Below are 19,979 nucleotides of genomic sequence, written 5' to 3' on the forward strand. Positions count from 1 at the left end.
AAAATGTTTTTTTTAATTCACCATAAATCGAAATATTGTGCTAGAGACTTCCCGTTTGTTGCAAAATGAAGGTAAATGATTGCATATTACAAGAATGTAAGAGTTTTAGCTTACAATTGCATTTTTCGACCATTTTGGTCGAGTTAAAGTTGACCGAAGGTCGAATTTTTTCTATTTATCGTGATTTATATGAAAATATTTCAAAACTGATACAAGCTACAACCATGAGTTATTTTTGTTGTAAAACATGAAATTGCACACATTTTCATGTATAAAACTTTATGTAATGGCTAATAGAAAACGGTGCAAAAATTACGACAAAGTGACTAAAGAAATTCTGAGATTTTCAGCAGAGTTAAGAAGCTTGCCAACGTAAAAACAACAAAAAGTTTTTCAAATATTCACCATAAATCGAAATATTGTGCTAGAGACTTCTCGCTTGTTGCAAAATGAAGGTAAATGATTGAATATTACTAGAATGTAAGAGTTTTAGCTTACAATTGCATTTTTTGACCATTTCGGTCGAGTCAAAGTTGACTGAAGGCTGAAATTTTCTATTTATTGTGATTTATATGAAAATATTTCAAAACTGATAAAAGCGACAACCGTGAGTTATTTTTCGTTGTATTCTACATGGAATTGCACACATTTTCATATATAAATCTTTACGTAATGGCTAATAGAGAATGGTGCAAAAATTACAACAAAGTGACTAAAGAAATTCTGAGATTTTCAGCAGTTAGAGCACGCGGAGGTAAGGAAAAAGTTTTTTCAAAAATATTGTGCTAGAGACTTCTCGTTTGTTGCAAAATGAAGGTAAATGATTGAATATTACTAGAATGTAAGAGTTTTATTTTACAATTGCATTTTTTACCATTTGGGACAGTCGAGTCAAAGTTGAGTGTTAAGGCTGAAATTTTGGCACTTATCGTGATTTATATGAAAATATGTCAAAATTGATAACAGCTACAACAATGAGTTATTTTTTGTTGTATTCTACATGAAATTGCACACATTTTCATGTATAAAACTTTATGTAATGGCTAATAGAAAATGGTGCAAAAATTACAATAAAGTGACTAAAGAAATTCTGAGATTTTCAGCAGAGTTGTAGTAGTGGAGGTAAGTACAAAAAGTTTTTTCAAAAATATTGTGCTGGACACTTCTGGTTTGTTGCAAAATGAAGGTAAATGATTGAATATTACTAGAATGTAAGAGTTTTAGCTTACAATTGCATTTTTTTACCATTTCGGTCGAGTCAAAGTTGACCAAAGGTTGAAATTTTGGCACATTGTGATTTATATGAAAGTATTTCAAAACTGATAAAAGCTACAACCATAAGTTATTTTTTGTTGTATTCTACATGAAATTGTGCACATTTTCATATATAAAACTTTATGTAATGGCTAATAGAAAACGGTGCAAAAATTACGACAAAGTGACTAAAGAATTTCTGAGATTTTTAACAGAGTTACCGTGCGCGGAGGTAAGGAAAAAGTTTTTTTCTAAAATTCACCATAAATCGAAATATTGTGCTAGAGACTTCTCGTTTATTGCAAAATGAAGGTAAATGATTGTGTATTACTAGAATGTAAGAGTTTTAGCTTACGATTGCATTTTTCGACCATTTCGGTCGAGTCAAAGTTGACCGAAGGCTGAAATTTTGGCACTTATCGTGATTTATATGAAAATATGTCAAAATTGGTAACAGCTATAACCATGAGTTATTTTTTGTTGTATTCTACATGAAATTGCGCACATTTCCATATATAAAACTTTATGTAACGGCTAATAGAAAACGGTGCAAAAATTACGACAAAGTGACTAAAGAATTTCTGAGATTGTAAGAGCCTGATGCCGTCTCTTCCAAACACGTGTGTGTTCCTGTGTTCGTCGTCCATTGGAGTGGCGAGATGTTTGGCGTCTTCACAAACAGAAACATACACACAGTTTGATACAGAAGATTCATTGGAACATTATGAGTACATGATTAGAATGCTTGCATGGCAATGCAAGTAGTGGGGATTGTACATACATCAAGACAACAATGGTTAGGGAGAAACAGACGGAAATATTGTATGGCTGAAATCGCGTTCCTGTAGAGAAAGAAAACGAGATGCTCTTGTTGTCTTGTCCACTCCGATGGACGACAAACACACGAACATACCTGTGTTTGGAAGAGACGGCGTCAAGCTCTTACAAGATTTTCAGCAGAGTTAGTGTGGATGTAAGGAAAAAGATTTTTTCAAAAATTCACCATAAATCGAAATATTGTGCTAGAGACTTCTCATTTGTTGCAAAATGAAGGTAAATGATTGAATATTACTAGAATGTAAGAGTTTTAGCTTACAATTGCATTTTTCGACCATTTTGGTCAAGTCAAAGTTGACCGAAGGTTGAAATTTTGGCACTTATCGTGATTTACATGAAAATATGTCAAAATTGATAAAAGCTACAACCATGAGTTATTGTTTTTGTATTCTACATGAAATTGTGCACATTTTCACATATAAAATGTTATGTTATGGCTAATAGAAAACGGTGCAAAAATTACGACAAAGTGACTCAAGAATTCCTGAGATTTTCAGCAGAGCTAGCTGATGCTTTCTTTTGTGATAAGAAAGAAATTCGCGCATGCGCAACTGGGTCACGCTTGTAAACAAAACAACAGCGTGATCCATGAACTCCCAGCAACCCTCAAGGCGCGATTTAAAATTTTTCGCAAACGAGGCCTATGAGTATTTTTCCGTGAATATTTAAAAAAAACTTTTTGTAGTCGACATATTTTACGTCCACTCGGCACCCGACAGACAACTTTTGTCGACGTAAAATACGTCCAGTCGGCGTTAAAGGGTTACAATCCTGGAGTGAAATGCAAATTTTGTAAGAATACGTTCAGGATAAGTATCAGGGAGAGGGACATCCTCAGCTGATTGCTTAGCTTCAAATGAAGCATTTAAACCTTTTCCTTATCGCCAGTAACCAAGCTACCATCATCTGTTAGTAGTGGAGGAATGGAAGACAAGCCTGACCCAAAGATAGACAACGCCAATTTGGTCCACCACAGATGAGGCTGAGTAATTCCTTCAAGTTTCCACTGTAAGGAATTTTAGTAATTTCCTCTTAGTTATATAGTATATTCTATTTGCAGCACAGCAAGACTCAACAAAAAAGGGATTTTGACAACGGAAAAATCTATTTCTGGGCTCGACCTGTGTCACCCAGTGAAATGGTTCTAATAGCACACATTTCTAGGTATAAATATTGCTAAATATACCAGAGAAAAAGCTATCCATAATGCCAGGGTTACTACCCCTGGATCGATCACCACAAAGGTGTCGGTATGCACTAAGGGGTGAGTGGTAGCCACTATCACAGATGCTTCGCCCAACAGATTTCTCCATTCTCAAAGCCCCCAAAATGGGTGTGCCGATCTACCCCTTACCTTCCGCTCGCTGCCACTACCACTCGCGCCCGCCATCTTCATCCCAAAATTAGCACCCAACAAGCTTGGTATGCTATCCGGGTGGGAAAAGAAGTATAGGGATGGGTCACTGGGTGACACAGGTCTTCCCCCAGAAATAGATTTTTCCATTGTCAAAATCCCTTTTCTGGGCTCGACCTGTGTCACCCAGTGAAATAGTAACAGAGAATCAGCCATACAATAGCTTGGTGGTACCATCTAAAGGATTACCTTAATGGAACTAAATAAAACTAAGAGAACAATACTGAGTTTTAATAACCCCAAATTATAGAGTTGAAAATATAATTAAAACTATAAGGCACATAGCCTAAAAATACCAAATAAACAACATCAAGATACTTAAAGCTAAACAGATTATGATTTAAAAACAGGATCTCAATGTTACAGGCAGGAGTCAGGCTGTGAAGCAGACCTGACCTAAAAGGCTAGAAGCAGGGTAAGCAAGCGAGGCAGGTAGGCGAGAGAAAATACCCATAGGTAGTTAAGACAAGAATTACATTACAACAAGGATAAACAAGTTATACTAGTCTTTAGCTGGGCCAGGAGGAACAATACTTCCTGCAGCTACAGTGGAATATTTAAGAGCCGCTAAGGACTGAAGATAGTGGCGTTTAAATACTGTTGGTGATTTCCAGCCCGTATACTTTTTAAGGTCATCAAAATTCATATTGTGGAAATAATTAGTTGAGGTGGCTACCACCCGAATATCATGTACCCTAGGTACTGAATCCGGGTTAGCCTGTTTAATAAAATAAAGAATTTGTTGCCTGATGGCCTTTAAGGAAATGGTACCCCCACCTTCCCTAACAAAAAGAGGGCCTGAAGTTCTATTAGAAGTTCTATTTAAATAAGCTTTTAAAGTGTTAACTGGACATAAAGATAGATCATGTGGAAGGGGAATAATCTTCCAAGGAGACCATCTATTTTGTGGATCCTTTTTCTTTGCTAGAAATTTGGGATCCGGAGACAGCAGAACTTCTCCTGACTGGAGGAAATCAACATGATTCGGTTCTCTAGAGAGAGCCGATAGTTCAGAAATTCTAGCTCCTGAGGCTAGACTTACTAAAAATAACGTCTTCCTTAACAGACTCGGGTATGTACATAATTCGTTATCAGTGTCTGATGCCAATTTAAGTACGTCATTTAAGAACCAGGAAACTGTGTGTGGACCGGTTGCTGGCCTAAGGGGAGCACATGCTTTAGGAATTGACGAAAAATATGAGTCTGTAAGGTTAATATTAAAGCCATGTAAAAATATTTTCCTTAAAGCAGATTTTGCTGTAGTAATAGTACTGGTGGCAAGTCCTTTCTCAAATAATGATCTGAAGAAAGAGATTGCTAGATTCGTGGTCATTATCTGAGCCTTAGATTCCCTTAGAAATAATGCTAACTTTTTAACTGCTGAGTCATATTGTCTAAGTGTAGATTCCCTCTTATCTGATTCTATGAACAGTGTATTGAGAGGGTCAATGTTAGCGTCTTTCTGAGCTGCAAACTTCATGAAGTCCATAAAGCTAGGGCACTCAGAATTCTTGAGGAAGCTGACACAGTCCGAGTTTGCACTACTTGCGTCAATCTTGGATTGGGAATCTGTTTGTGCCTGAGCTTCAACTCCAGTAGAAGAGGAAACCAATTGCTCTTCGGCCAGTTGGGTGCCACAAGAGCTACTTGACCTTTGAATGATCTGAGTTTGTGTAAAACTTTCAACAGTAGGTTTATTGGTGGAAACAGATAGATCCTTTGCCATCTGTTCCAGTCGATTGACACCGCATCTATGGAATGAGCTAGAGGGTCTAGATTGGGATCAACGTAACACGGAAGCTTGTGGTTGCTCTCTGTGGCAAACAGGTCTACCTGGAGACCCGGTACCTGAAGACAAATCCACTCGAACGATGTCTAATCCAAGGACCATTCCGACTCCAGCGGAGTTGTCCTGGATAGAGAATCTGCAATGACATTTCGAACACCTGCCAGGTGGGTAGCTGACAGGTGCCAAAGATGTTTCCTTGCCAGAGAGAAAATTGCTATCATTACTTAATTGATATGGCTCGACTTGGAGCCCCCTCTGTTTAGGCAATGTACAATTACTGCACTGTCCAGCACCAGTCTGATGTGAATCTGTCTGGCTGGACGTAATTTCTTTAATGTTAGAAAAACTGCCATTGCCTCTAGAATGTTGATATGGAACTGGTGGAATACTGTCGACCATGTTCCTTGAACTTTCTTGTGTTGGGAGTATCCTCCCCATCCGCTTAGGGAAGCATCCGTATGGATCACTAGCGATGGAGGGGGAAATTGAAGAGGCACTGACCTTGACAAACTCTTGACTGTCGACCATGGTCGAAGCCTTTTCCTCAATACCAGCGGAATTAGAGACACCTTGTCCCTGTTTCTGCTGTTGGCTCGTTTCCGCCATACCCTGTTTATATCCTTTAGTCTGGCTTTCAGTAACAAATCTGTTACTGAAGCGAACTGAAGAGAGCCTAGAACTCTTTCCTGGGTACGACGAGAGGCTATTTTGTTCTTGAGGAACTGCCTGGTAGCTTTGGCTATTTCCCTCCTTTTGGCTGGCGGAAGTGACAGTCTGTGTGTGTTTAGGTCCCATTGGATTCCCAACCACTGAAATTGAGCAGCCGGGACTAGACGGGAATTCTTCCTGTTTATTTGGAATCCCAAGTATTCCAGGAAGTTGATTACTGTTATTGTTGCTTTTCGACATTCCTTGGCGTTGGATGCCCATATTATCCAATCGTCCAGGTATGCGGCCAGCATAATCCCTTGAGCCCGTAGCTCTTGGACTACTGTCTCCGCCAGTTTGGTAAATATTCTGGGCGCTATGTTGAGCCCGAATGGCATGACTCTGAACGAGTATGCTTGTTTTCCTAGTCTGAACCCTGGGTAAGGAGAGAAATTTCTCTCAATCGGGACGTGATAGTATGCGTCTGAAAGATCTATAGAGGTGGTGACGGCCCCACGGGGAAGTAGGGTCCGTACCTGTGAGATTGTAAGCATGCGAAACTTGTCGCATTGAATGTATAAGTTGAGACGAGACACGTCTAGAATTACTCTTTGCTTGTCTGAGTCTTTCTTTGGGACAGTGAACAGACAATCTTGAAATTTCAAGTGCCTGACTTTCTTTATTGCCTTCTTTTGCAGAAGGTCCTTTGCATAGTCCAGTAATTCTTTGGATGGAGGTTGATGGAATCTGACTGGCGGAGGAGGTCCTCTGCTCCAGCTCCATCCCAGACCTTTTGAAATTATGCTGTGGGCCCATGGACTGAAGGTCCAACGGTCCCGGAAGAGATACAATCTCCCGCCTACCTGAGGAGGCTCATTGATTGGAAGAGGACTTACTCCCTCTGCCTCCTCGGGTTCCTCTTCCACGCGAGAGAGGTCTGGACGCTGCTCTACCTCTGTAGGCGGCTCTGGCTCTACTACCCCTCGCATGTCTATTGTATCCTCGAAACGCCCCCTGGTTTTCAAATGAGGCGTTGAAAGCTGGGGACGTCACGAAGGCTGGCGGAGCCGAAGCTTGCTGAGCCGGCTGCATCAGGACGTACTGCGGTTGAGGCTGTGCCTTAGATGTGGAAGGCTGGCCGATCTGTGAGACCGGTACCGCCTGAAGCACAGTCTGAGCCTGAGGCTTCCGATAGCTCTGGAATCTCCTGAACCTCTTCCTTTCCTTAGGTTGAGGTCCGGAGGTCTCAGAGAACTTCCTTTTGAAAGGAAGACCCCAGCGAGAGAGAAGACTCTGGTTTGCTCTGGTTGCCTCTGCCAGGACATTATTGACCTCATCCTCTGGGAAGAGGTTAGGTCCCCAGATAGAGTTCTTCATGAGTCTACTGGGCTCATGCCTGATGGTGGCGTCGGCAAAGATGTGCTTTCAGCAGTTCTGCCTCGCAACCACAAAGTCATAAAGGTCCGATTGGAAGGATGCCAATAATGACTTTGTGAGGACCTGAAACAGAGGTTCGTCTGTATAGGTTAATGCAGTCACCTCTGAGATGGTGATGGAATGAAGGGTACGACTCAGCCTGCACCTAGTCTCAAACTCCATCTTCAGCAGAGCATCCGGAATCCTGGGAAGTTGCTCGCTGAACAGGGTAGAGGCACACTCGGGATCGAGTTTCCCAACCGTGAACATTGCCGGAGCTCCCACCCAACATTCCGAATCTCCGGGGAAGAGAAGAGAAGTAGGATCTGTCTCCCAGAGTTGAGGTATGGGTTTGCCCTCTATCCCAGCCTGAAGGGTCAGCTCTGCAATCTTAGTAGTGCAGGGGGTCGGGATAGAGTCCCCTACAGAGAACATCGTGAAACTTCCTTTAAAGGGAGTAAGTTTGGTGTTCTCGCACTCCCAGTCAGTGAGAGCGTGCATCAGGGTGGATTGAGCTTGGTCCCTAGGAAAGATGACCATTTCCTTAGGGACCTTATCGGATCTAATCCAGGCTTCCTCAGTTAACCTGGCAAAGCCTGGATAGGGAGGCACTAGGTCTGCCGGAAAGAACTCTAGTTCTTCCAGACGACGAGTGCCCAATCCCTCTATGGTCAGAGTATCATTCGTGCAGGGGGCATGCAGGGCCAGCTGCCACGGTTCCCCCTTATCAAAGGGGGAGTCTGGAAGCATCCGGGATTGATTGATTGATTAATTGAGAGTTATCTGGCGTCACAACTGCTCCGGATTGGATGAATCCGGAGAGCAAGCTTTCCTGGGCCTGCAACCTCTGTGTCAATGACACCACTGACTGTTCGGAGGTCTCTAAGCTTGTAACAAGCTGAGAAGAGAGATCTTGAGCCTAGCTTCAACCTTAGAGTCGATCCTCTGCATCAGGAGGTCAAGAAAGCCTCAGAGTCGAAGTTAGGCTGTGGGGGTTTAGCCTTCGACACTACTGGTTCTCAACCCCTTAGACGGGGGAGTAGCCTTACTTGAGGACGTCACTGGTTTGGAAGCCAGTGACGACCTAGAGGGAGCTGGCGGATTAGACCTTTGACTGGCGGATTAGACCTTTGAGGTCTAGAAGACTTGGGTAAGTCTTTCTGCTTCAAGGATTTCACCTTGGGGATAGCAGACCGAGATCTGTCCCCAAGGATAGCTGGTTTGGAAAAACCTTGGAAGGAAGAGGACGAAGATGGAGAACTAGCTAAAAGAGATCTAATTTCGCTACTTCCCCCTGCCTCACTTACCGCCCTACCTTCTACCTGATGGTCATCTACACTCATCGGCTCGAGGTGGATGTTGATGGCCGCTACCTCTTCCGTCACTTCTTTGCACAGATTATCTTCTTCTGGGGGCTGCGTCTCCTCCCTCATCCTTGCGATGAGTGGGGCAGCCACTTCCTTCGGTACTGCGGCGGAGATCCGAGCGTTCAGATAGAGGAGATTGCAAATCTCCTCCGACAGTACGTAGGGGTGGCCAGACGCAACGTTTCTCCCAAATCCGCCGACCCAGGTCTTCAGGGTCGACAGCGAAGAGGCCCGGATTGCTTGGTTAGCCTGAAAGAGAAGATAGGACTTGCTAAAAATATTCTTTAGCGGCCGGAACTTCCAATTATATCGCATATATCCATATGAGTTATTAAAAGGGACTAAAGGTTACTAGTCTCTTGTCACTTACTGACTCATCTGTCACCAGCTCGTAAAGAGCGTAACATATCTCACAGCTGTCAGGGTGCCAGACGACCAGGTCCCCAACATGCACCGCGCAGCTGGAGTGCGAGCGGCACACCTCGTGTCCGCAGGGTTGCTGGAGGACGGCCGTGCACCCTTGCTCCTGACAACGTACCATCTGTAAGTGGTGACGGTACATGAGTATCATCAGGGCAAGACCTGCCGGAACTACGTCCGGCGGCAAAAGTCTAACTTACAAGATTATGGATGATGGTACCTGAGTATCATCAAGGCAAGACCCACCGGAACTGAGTCCGGCAGCAAAAGTCTATTTAAAATAGATTTATGCTACGGAATGGTTAACTAATATTTAAGTTACAAGCAAGCACTCTATGTTACTCCGCCGCGACTTGTCGCAGAAAACTCATTGTGTCACACAAAATGGAATCGGCGTAATGAGCGAAAGACAGTGTTCGCATATAGCCCATCTCTCAAAATGCCCAGGGCAGTAACCAAATAATGGAAACCGTAAAACATGCCAGAAACCATACCCACCGGAGTGGTTAAATGGACAATAACAACGAGAGATCCAACCAGTCTGGCGGAGATTCCGCCGTCTCAAGCAGGCAGTAAACACCAAGTACTTATAAACACTAAGTCTATCATATCGTAACTCTTATTTGCTTTCACGGGAAAGGTAGGTGAGTGGCGGAAACACGGCGGAACGGCAACCGGTCAGGTGGATGCACCCTCCGAGAAGCCGAGTACAACCTCCTATACGGAGGTGCCGAACGCAAGCGATCGGTTTTCCTCTTAAGAGGATGCCGCCCAGGCAACGTCGCCAGATTCTAAACGTTCAGGTAAAGAAGGACTAGGCTAAATACACGAAAAAGCCCGGAGCATAACCTCCTGTTCCTAGCCTACCTTCGAAAACCAAAACTTTTTTGGTCTGGTCAGGAAGGCTAGGGTGGGCGCTACAGGTGTGGGGAGAGAAGAACCTTCGTATTAATCTAGCCTCACCCTCCAAAACTGAATCGGTCTGGTCAGGTGGCAAGGTATGAATGAGGAGCCCCCTCACTATTCTAACCTCACCTTCCAAAACCTAACGGCCTGGCCAGGTGGGCTAAGAGTGAAGGAGGAACTCTCTCACTAGCCTAACCTCACCCTCCAAAACCTAACGGCCTGGTCAGGTGGGCTAAGTGTGAATGCGGAACTCTCTCACTAACCTAACTTCACCCTCCAAAACCGTGAAACGGCACGGTCAGGTGAGCTAGGAAGCCTGAGCATCGTGTAAGAGCGCAAGTCATGCCTAGCCTAACCCTCCAAAACCGCATCGCAGCCTGGTCAGGTAGGCCAGGCTAGTAACTACCAAACTGATAGAATAAAACCAACCTTGTTATAGAGCAAATAATATATAATATAAAGTTAACCACCTATGATGTGGGTTAGCCTAAAGATTAAATATATACATAAACATAAATGATTCGGTGGCAGAGAAGGCGTAGGCACATTAGGTACCAAGATGGCCTACCTCTGATGCCGAATCACATGCATAAACTAATCCAGGAATGGACATGACATCCATCCTTATACACATTAGCTATAATCATGGTAATAATAATAACACCATCGAGAAGGCACCAACCCACTGGTGGAGGAAAGGAAACTAATAAAAAGACTTAAAATCTATGATCAGAAAAACTGAGCCTAGCTCATCTGTTTAGGCAATGTACAAAGCCCAGAAACAAAAGATCCTTTGCCACTAAACCAGCGACATGGTAAATTCTCCAAAATATGCTCCAAAACCAAAATGGAATAAATGAAAGTATCAAGCAGAATTCGTTCTGCTAACGATAATGCGGAGACTGAAGGTCGAAAACGCAACAGAGGCAAGCATGGCCGACGTTCGGCTGTGCACCTTGTAAATACATTTTACGTACAGATCATAAATACTGTGCCTCTCACGTTTAACAAACCAACCAGAAAAAGTATTCAACTTAGATGGTGTGAAATCCTTGTGGGATGACATGATTAAAGCAGAATAGGATGAAAATCACACAGAAAAAGGAGATACGGTGTTCTCGTGTTTGTGCTAGCTTTTGGAATGAAGATGGCAGGCGCGAGTGGTAGTGGCAGCGAGCGGAAGGTAAGGGGTAGATCGGCACACCCATTTTGGGGGCTTTGAGAATGGAGAAATCTGTTGGGCGAAGCATCTGTGATAGTGGCTACCACTCACCCCTTAGTGCATACCGACACCTTTGTGGTGATCGATCCAGGGGTAGTAACCCTGGCATTATGGATAGCTTTTTCTCTGGTATATTTAGCAATATTTATACCTAGAAATGTGTGCTATTAGAACCATTTCACTGGGTGACACAGGTCGAGCCCAGAAATGGTGTACTTTTCATGTGAACAATTTTGTTTCCACGTGTTGAATTTCAACTGTTTGTCATGGTAAACTTCTCTACATGTATCATCAAACCACAACTGATCATTTGTCCTGAATTTGATGACCTTTCAAGGGACATACCTTATTAACATAGCCATCAGCATTTCATTTAACTTCTCCTTGGGATCTGTAATTAATATAGCATCTGAAATATTAAAGAGCCTGACAAGCTTCAATACAGTATACCCCCGTATTCGCAGGGGATGTGTACGGCAACCCCCCCAACTAAAATCTGCTTAAAACGCCTCTAAAAACACTTAGAACTGCCTATTTTGATGGTTTAAACACAAAAAACCCTCTAAAAATGCTTATACCTGAGTAATTCAATAGTTATCACAAAAAGTCATGAAAAGGATATGAAAATACAGTAATTAGTGAATATTTCTCAGTGAAAAATACCACATATAATGGGAAGATACGTTCCACTGAAAAAGCCGCGAATAATGAGACAGCAAATACAGGGGGTTTACTGTACTGCAATCTCAACTGGTTCTAGATTTCAGCCAAACCATTTTTCCAATGCTTATTGAATATTACAGTAATTTTGTTTGCAAATTTAAACAGAAATAAATTTATTGCCACTGCCGATGCTATCCAGTGGAGGCAGGGGGATGGAAGGGAGAGAGAAGGGGAGGACACACACACCCAAGAAATTAAAACTTCTGTTTAGTTATATCTTTCTCAGCCACTCAAAAGCAATAAACTAAATTATGTGTAATGACGTTGCTTTTAAGCCAAAAAGAGTATGAAAGCTCCCCAACACACAAACACAAAAGCCCACTCAATTCTCCTCACTGAGCTCTCCCAGTCCTACAACCCTGTAAGCACTTAACCCAGCCTACTGTAGATCCCCACAATACTAAGACACTCAAAAGTGATAAACAACATGTGTGATGAAGTTGTTGCTTTTAAGCTGAAAACAGATGAGAAAACTCCCATGCAGATGAGGGTCCCTCCAAGCGCTTCCCACTCAGCTCTCATGGCACCCCTAACTTCCCCTGAAAAGTTTACCCAGGCCTACCATCCTCACAATACTCTATTCTCAGAGCTAATGAATGTAAACATCACCTCTCTCTACCCACATAGCATTTACAGTCAAACAGATGTTTTTGTTATTCATTTACTGCATATATATATATATATATATATATATATATATATATATATATATATATATATATATATATATATATATATATATATATATATATATATATATATATATATATATATATATATATATATATACTGTGGTGATGCAGACCTTCCAGATAACATCAATGCCCAGATAGTGCAAATGGTTAATCAAGGGATTACCATAAGGTGAAATGGTTTGTATTTCAATAGGTATAAACTCACATAACTCCAATGACAGCCATGATGAGAGAGGGTTAGTATGCCTGAGCAGTTTGGAAGTCCATGAAAAGAGTGGCACTGCATACCAACTGAGTGGGTATGTTGTGCCACTAGTTAACTAACTTGTTACCAAGCTTCCATGACAAACCAGCCTTCACCAAAGGTATTTCATATAAGAGACCAAGGTTTGTATCCTCAGAAGAACAATAGCTTTACTAATGATAATAACAATATTACTTTTGTCTCAAGGAAACACTCCTCTAATCATGCATAATGAGCTCAAAGTGATAATCCAGAAACAAACAAGAGGTTAGTCACTGTATGAGCAAATTCTTTACTCCCACAGTGCCAACAACTTTCACACGCAGGGAAACATACCTACGCATCATTTTTCCGTCTATATCATCAGACATGAGTTTCTCATCTCCACCCATTGCTTCTGTAATTTCATCAACAGCCTCTTCCTCTGTCTGAGGAGCAACCCCTTTCCTACGACGAGCAATGACTGTGTTGAACCATGCTGAAGGGCGTTGATCAGCCCCATAATGTTGGAGGTGGCTTCCCAAAAAGTCAACTGAAAAAAATATAATAAAACTATTAAAAACTTTCATGTCTAAATTCCCATCTAGAGATAAGTGAACATAAATTATTTCAATAGTCAAGAAACCAAAATATAAAATTCTTAAGTAATCTGAATTTTTCCTCACATACAAACCTGAACTTCTTTACATACAGATTTAGCTTTAAGCATGAGATGGAAATGGCCATTCAAACTTACTGACATTGTTGTTGACTCCAATTTGCCTTCCGACCCACATCATAGAAGGGTGGCACAGGTGGGCCATGTATGTAAAGAACTTCAAGTTTGTATGCTAGGGAAAATTCAAATTAATAGTAATCCTTGATTATCCAATTAAACAATATCAGGAGCTCAACATTACCCACACAACACATACATATATACATATGTAATGAAACAGTCTGTAATAGAATAAACTAAATATCTTACTAAACATACAAGGGCATACAGAAAATTACCAATACAGACAAAGAGAAAAACAGAAAAGGGGTAATAACAAAGTGAATAAATCCCAGTGAACTCTGGCTATACAAATTAATGTTGTGTATCTTGTATGGGGAAAAAGTGTGTTCAGCACTTTAGTGAGAGGTCTAAAGTTAACTGAAATGAGAAAGCTATGAGAGTCTTTTGAGGCAGATGGCCAGCCAGTATCTTGTTGCCATTAAACTTAATAACAGCCATCAAATGAAATGTATAGAAAAGTGAAGAGGAACATTAATGGAAAATGGTGCCCATAGAGACGAAACTTGGAAAATTTATACCAGGTTTGGTATGATAGGACTACCTGACAGAACCCCATATATACACATGTTCTCAGAATAAGAGTTAGTTGGAAAAGGGCACCAGGGAAGAGAGTGTTGAGATGTGTGGAGTAGTGACAGTAAATGCTAAAAGTGACTTGTGAACTTATATAGAATTTCTGAGTGCCCATAGACTAAGTAAGAATTCTAAGTCCAAGAATTTTACAACGTGCCTTTTAAGACAAAAACTCGGTTACTACTACCCATTAAAAGGTGGAAAGTTTATATAATTTTTAAGACTAGAAATAAATATATTTCATAGAAAACATAATTTTCATTTTAAACCAAGATTTAAAAAAACTTGTGAATTTTCCAAGATAGCTGACATCTGAGCACTTTAAGAGGAAGCTCCAAACATAGTTGTTCCTATAAAAGTGAAAGCACACAGTACAACAGACAGTTTTCAAGAAGTGAATACCTTCCCAACTAAAGATTTCTGCGACAATTTGATATAGGATATTTCTTCAGGGCATTTCAAGAAGTACAAAATCTAGATGGTAACCATCAAATCTACATCCTCCTTTGCATCATTAATCAAGAAATATTATGATTTTTGTCGTCAGAAGAAGAAAAGGAAGAAAAATTAGTTATTGAACAACATATTATTATTATTATTTGAGTAGTTTAACCAGACCACTGAGCTGACTTTCAGCTTTCATAGGACTGGCCCAAAGGATTAGAATAAAATGAGTTTATCTGTCATTACATTCCGGTTCCCCAGAATGTACCTGGCTAACAGCTCTACCGAGTGCAATCGCCCACTCATACAACTGCACCACCAACATGTAGAGTTGAAGGGAAACCAGTTCCCCCCCATCCTCTTTGTTGACAGAAGTTACTCTCATGGTGATGGGGGTAGTGACACTCATCAGCACCACAAAGTAGCTCGCCAAGATCCTGAACCTCTCGAAGAGTTAAGGAAGCTGTCTTGAGTTCCAGGATACTGATGTGGAGATGTTTGCCGTTCCGGTTCCACTCACCTGAAAGCAGCAACTCTTCCAGGTGTGTGCCTCATCCCTTGGTCTATGCACCTGAGAACGGGGGCATGACAGGAGGAGGAGTGTGAAGAGACACTCCAACAAGGTTCCTGTTGTCTAGCCACCATGTAATTCCTGATTCCCAATTCCCTTCCTCCCTGGGAGTAATGGAAAGGAATGGGAGTCCCTTACTGAAGACTAGAACTTTGCATTCTTCACTGAAGGGGATGAGGAAAAAGCCACTTGTGAGGGCCTGGCTTCCCCAAGGGCGACATGTGAACAAGGATGACTTGTCACTGTCGAGCTGATTGTTTCTGTAAGACAGGAATAACTGAACTCCTCTCTGAACCTGCTGATATGCGACTAAGACCATAACACCAGCATGTCTGGACACTAAGTGTTCTGCTCGAGTGTCAAATCAGGCTTCTCAAATCTGAATGAGAGTGCCAAGTCCCGGCAAATTAGAGAAGTCATTTCTTGTCCCCAAACAAAGATGGATATATATTTGAAAATATGCATCCTAACGAGTACTAACTGTATCATCCTCAGCAATGCCTTCACCTCTTCCTAGGGGTAAGGTTGAAGATGAGCCAGGAACTGAAGTCTGGAAGTGGAACACACATTGGAGAGGGGTGGGGGGGGAACTCGAAGGTTCCTGCCCTGTACGGTGCCATGTTGATTCATAGCTTGTCAGATACCCCCTCTCTTCAATAGCAGAATGCAAAAAAGAATGCTACCCCTAACATCCTTCCCCTTTCTTCATACCTCTGCTCCCTTCTCAGGGTGGACAGGGGCTAAAAGGAGCATTGCTGCACACCTTTCTGGTAAGGTAGAAGAAGATTGGGTGTATCTTCATGGGCCCTTTGAAGCCTGGGGCTTCTTCGGAGCCTGTAAAAAAAACATGCAAAGACCTGGAGGTCTTGACCACTGGCAGTGAACATGGAGATCAATTCCTTAACCTACCTCTGTCACCTGAGGTGTCAACTTCTACCACTAGCCAGAGGGAAGTGGAACCTAGTATCGGTTCGTTCCTGAGAACCAGTGACAACTCGCAACCAACAAACCTGGTAACCTGAGTCAAGCCAAACCTGGTACCCTGAGTCAAATCTTGGCAACAGATTCACACACAGGTTAGCTGTCTGGTGGGCTAGGTAGAAGAAGGTTCTACCTCCAGACAAAATCAGTCTCTTGAATGTGACTTCCTTTCCTGAACTATGAGAACTTTAAAAAGAAGAAGTGATCTTGGCCAGGTAGTGGAACCATGATCCATTCAGGGGACTCTCTATGGAATGCTGCTATGACAGTCAATTCCACTGTCACTGCCCTGTGGAAGGGAAATTCCCTCTGCAGGGAGGCAGTTAGCAATGGACTCGAACGTCAGATCAGTCTGTTTGGTCAGCAAAGGGCTCTCCAGGGTACTGGGGAATTCTTCTTGTGATTCAAAGGCTGAGGAAGTGTACTGCACAACAGGAGAGACCTGAGTGAATCATCTTGGTCATACAAGAGAAAATCCACCAGGCTAAAAAAAACCCTTTCGGCAAGTTGTGACCATGATTAGTACATCGACTTTGGTTTCCTATAGGGGATCCCAAAAAGCTTCGATGGCTGAAGAGCAGTCTACAAGGAAGGTAAATTTCTTTCTTGAGGTCTTAAACTGCCAAATTCATGTACAATCCCTGGGAAAAAACCTCCAGAGGGACCCTGTGATCTCTCTACCACTCAAGTATACAACTGGTTTGGTCCATAGATCAAATCCTGAGTATATGCTACTGATGTTGGGAAATGATGGAAGCACGAACATTTCCAGTCTCAAACCCAAAAACTATCTGATAACCGGTCCTCAAAAGACTCCGAGGAGGTAAGAGAACAGGTGAGAGAGTTTAGCACTTTTATGATAACTGCTGGAAGCCAAGGACCCTGCAGGCGTGTAAGGCCAGCCATACAGGTCTTGGAGAGCGGACGTAATCACGCAAACGTACACAGAAGCTATCCCCAAGTAAGCGGGTTTGTTCACATGAATGCAGGTGAGGGCTGACCCAGGAAGAGCGATCATGCACTCTTGGGCATGAACGCAGGCTGTCCTTAAGACATGCTAAGTCTTCTTCACGACTGTGGCCTCTGTAAGTGAAGATGATCGAATCAACAAAGCTTTGGGTTCCTTCTTGGTCCCCAAAAACTTTGAGGGCAGACTTACGATCCAAGGAAGCAGCCATGGTCTCTTCCCAAGATCACTGACACAGCAACATGATCTCTGAATAAGTTTTCCGAAGATCGGGGGTGTCCGTGTCCTGAGGAAAAAACCCTAGTGCCTTTCCAGGTCACATAACCCCTAGACTACCCTCGGCAAGAGAGAAGCCTTGACAGAACCCCGACACTTTCTCTTGAACACTTGAGCATACAACCGGCCCAGTCCTAGGATCGAACCCAGAGTGTAAGCTTTGTAGGAGGGCTGCTTTGGGACATGGCACCCCAATCATGAACCCTTCTGCCCAACTCCTGGCTCCTGGTGTAACCAGGAGATTGAAGAGACAAGTGAAAGGGCCGAGCACTTTTCTCTGACTTGCAAGAGCTGAAGCCTTGACAGGAGAGGAAAGCCATAAAACCCCGTCAACCTGCGGTGACAACGGACCGCACAGGTCTTAGAGAGCAAACCCACTCACGCTAACTTGGGTGGGGGCTGTCCTGAGGAGAGTGAATGGGTTCACGCAAATGTGCATGGAAGCTATCCCCAGGTAGGCTGGCTTGTTTGCGCAAACGCGGGCGAAGGCTGACCAGGGAGAGCAATCGTGCACTCTTGGGCGTGGACTCGGGCTGTCCTCTTATTATTATTATTATTATTATTATTATTATTATTATTATTATTATTACTAAAGTACAGTAGTTTAACCAGACCACTGAGCTGACTTTCAGCTCTCACAGGGCTGGCCCGAAGGATTTGACTAAAATACTAGGTCCAGGCCTGAAGTCAAGCGCTAGGACCCAATAGATCATTCCATATAATGATGAATGAATTAAAATGAAATTAAAAACTGTACATAGGCATATCCTCTCATACTGAAACACATACATACAATAAATACATTTACTCAGACTTTCTTACACACATACTAAAACGGTATATTAAAATTCGGACTATAAATTAAGCAAAATTTTTACATTTTTCTCTTTTTTTTAAATTCAACAAATATTAAAAGGGTTTTCATGCTTTTACTATTTACTCATTTTTATATTTTATTAATTAAACTACAGTTCTTCAAGAACATCAAAATTGGAACGACTGAAAATGTAAACGATTCTGACAAAATTTCTTTCACTGATCTATTTCCAAAAGTAGTCATTCGTTGTTGGCCATACTTTGGACATTCACATAACACATGTCTGACTGTTATTATTACTCTGCATTCTGAGCATTCAGGAGCCGGGCCATGTGGGCTGCTCATTAAGTGCCCATGTGTCAGACGAGTATGGCCTATTCTGAGACGTGTTAAAATTACTTGTGCGTGTCTCTCTCTCTGATATGATGAACTCCATTTTTTAACATTAGGTTTTATTTCTTTCAGTTTATTACTTTCACGTTCTTCATCCCATATATATTGCCATTTATTTATGATACCCATTTTTTTATGTGTGTTACATAATCAGTAACAGGGATATTCACATTTGATCTTGTCATGTGAGTTGCGTAGCTGCTTTGTCTGCATCTTCATTTCCTTTGATCCCTACATGGGCAGGGATTCCAACATATTTCTACATTTTTTTCCATTATTATATAATTTATGGAGATACAATTTAATTTGTTGTACTGTATTATTTTTCGATTTGTAACTCTGAATAGCTTCTATAGCGCTTCTCGAGTCACTGAAAATCACAAAATTATTGAATGATGATTCTTTAATTATTTTTATAGCTGATGCAATTCCATACAATTCTGCTGTAAATATAGAAGCATTATTAGGAAGAGAGAACTGATAAGTTTTGTCTTGGGACACTGCAGCATATCTCACTCTGTGTTCTGATTTAGATCCGTCTGTATATATTGTGTAATGTGGACCTTTTTGGCTTATATGCTCTATTGTATGTTGTCTATGGTGTTCTGGTGTACGTGAGTTACTTTTTGATAAATACTTGAGGTGTGTGCAAATTCTCATTTTATCCATTGTATCAAACGCACTTGTATATTTATATTCAGCGACTCTAACAATCTTCTAGCTCTAATTGGGAAAGGTGGTGGATGGTTATTTATAAAAACATCTCTTAATTCAAATAATTTTTTGGTTGGAGAATCACTAGTTTGAATTCTTAAAGCACTTTTCATTGTTACTAGCTCTCTATGGGGAGACAAAGGCAGTTCACCACATTCAACTTGTAACGATGATTTTGGTGATGATCTAAAGGCTCCTGAGCATATTCTAAGGCCTTCACTGTGAACAGGGTCTAACAGTTTCAGCACTGCGTCAGATGCTGAGCCATATACTTCGCTTCCATAATCAATGATGGGTAGAGTTAAGTATACCTTAGTTTTACCAGACCACTGAGCTGATTAACAGCTCTCCTAGGGCTGGCCCGAAGGATTAGACTTATTTTACGTGGCTAAGGACCAATTGGTTACTTAGCAACGGGACCTACAGCTTATTGTGGAATAACTGTTGCTTTATACAGTACAGGTTGACCATCACTAATCCGGCATCACTGGGACCTAGAGGGTGCCGGATTAGCCATTTATTAGGCT

The 19,979-nt window shown here is 41.9% G+C and overlaps 1 protein-coding gene across 1 annotated transcript in view; it reads right to left on the minus strand.

Moving 5' to 3' along the window:
* Positions 1-19,979, minus strand: part of LOC136835091 (transmembrane channel-like protein 5) — a 617,814-nt gene that overhangs the window by 383,941 nt on the left and 213,894 nt on the right. The window contains exon 4 of the mRNA XM_067098270.1: positions 13,272-13,467. Within this exon, the coding sequence (XP_066954371.1) occupies positions 13,272-13,467 (196 nt within the window). The remainder of the gene's footprint in view (positions 1-13,271; positions 13,468-19,979) is intronic.

This window comes from Macrobrachium rosenbergii, chromosome 54 (genome assembly GCF_040412425.1).
Source record: "Macrobrachium rosenbergii isolate ZJJX-2024 chromosome 54, ASM4041242v1, whole genome shotgun sequence".
NCBI lineage: Eukaryota > Metazoa > Arthropoda > Malacostraca > Decapoda > Palaemonidae > Macrobrachium > Macrobrachium rosenbergii.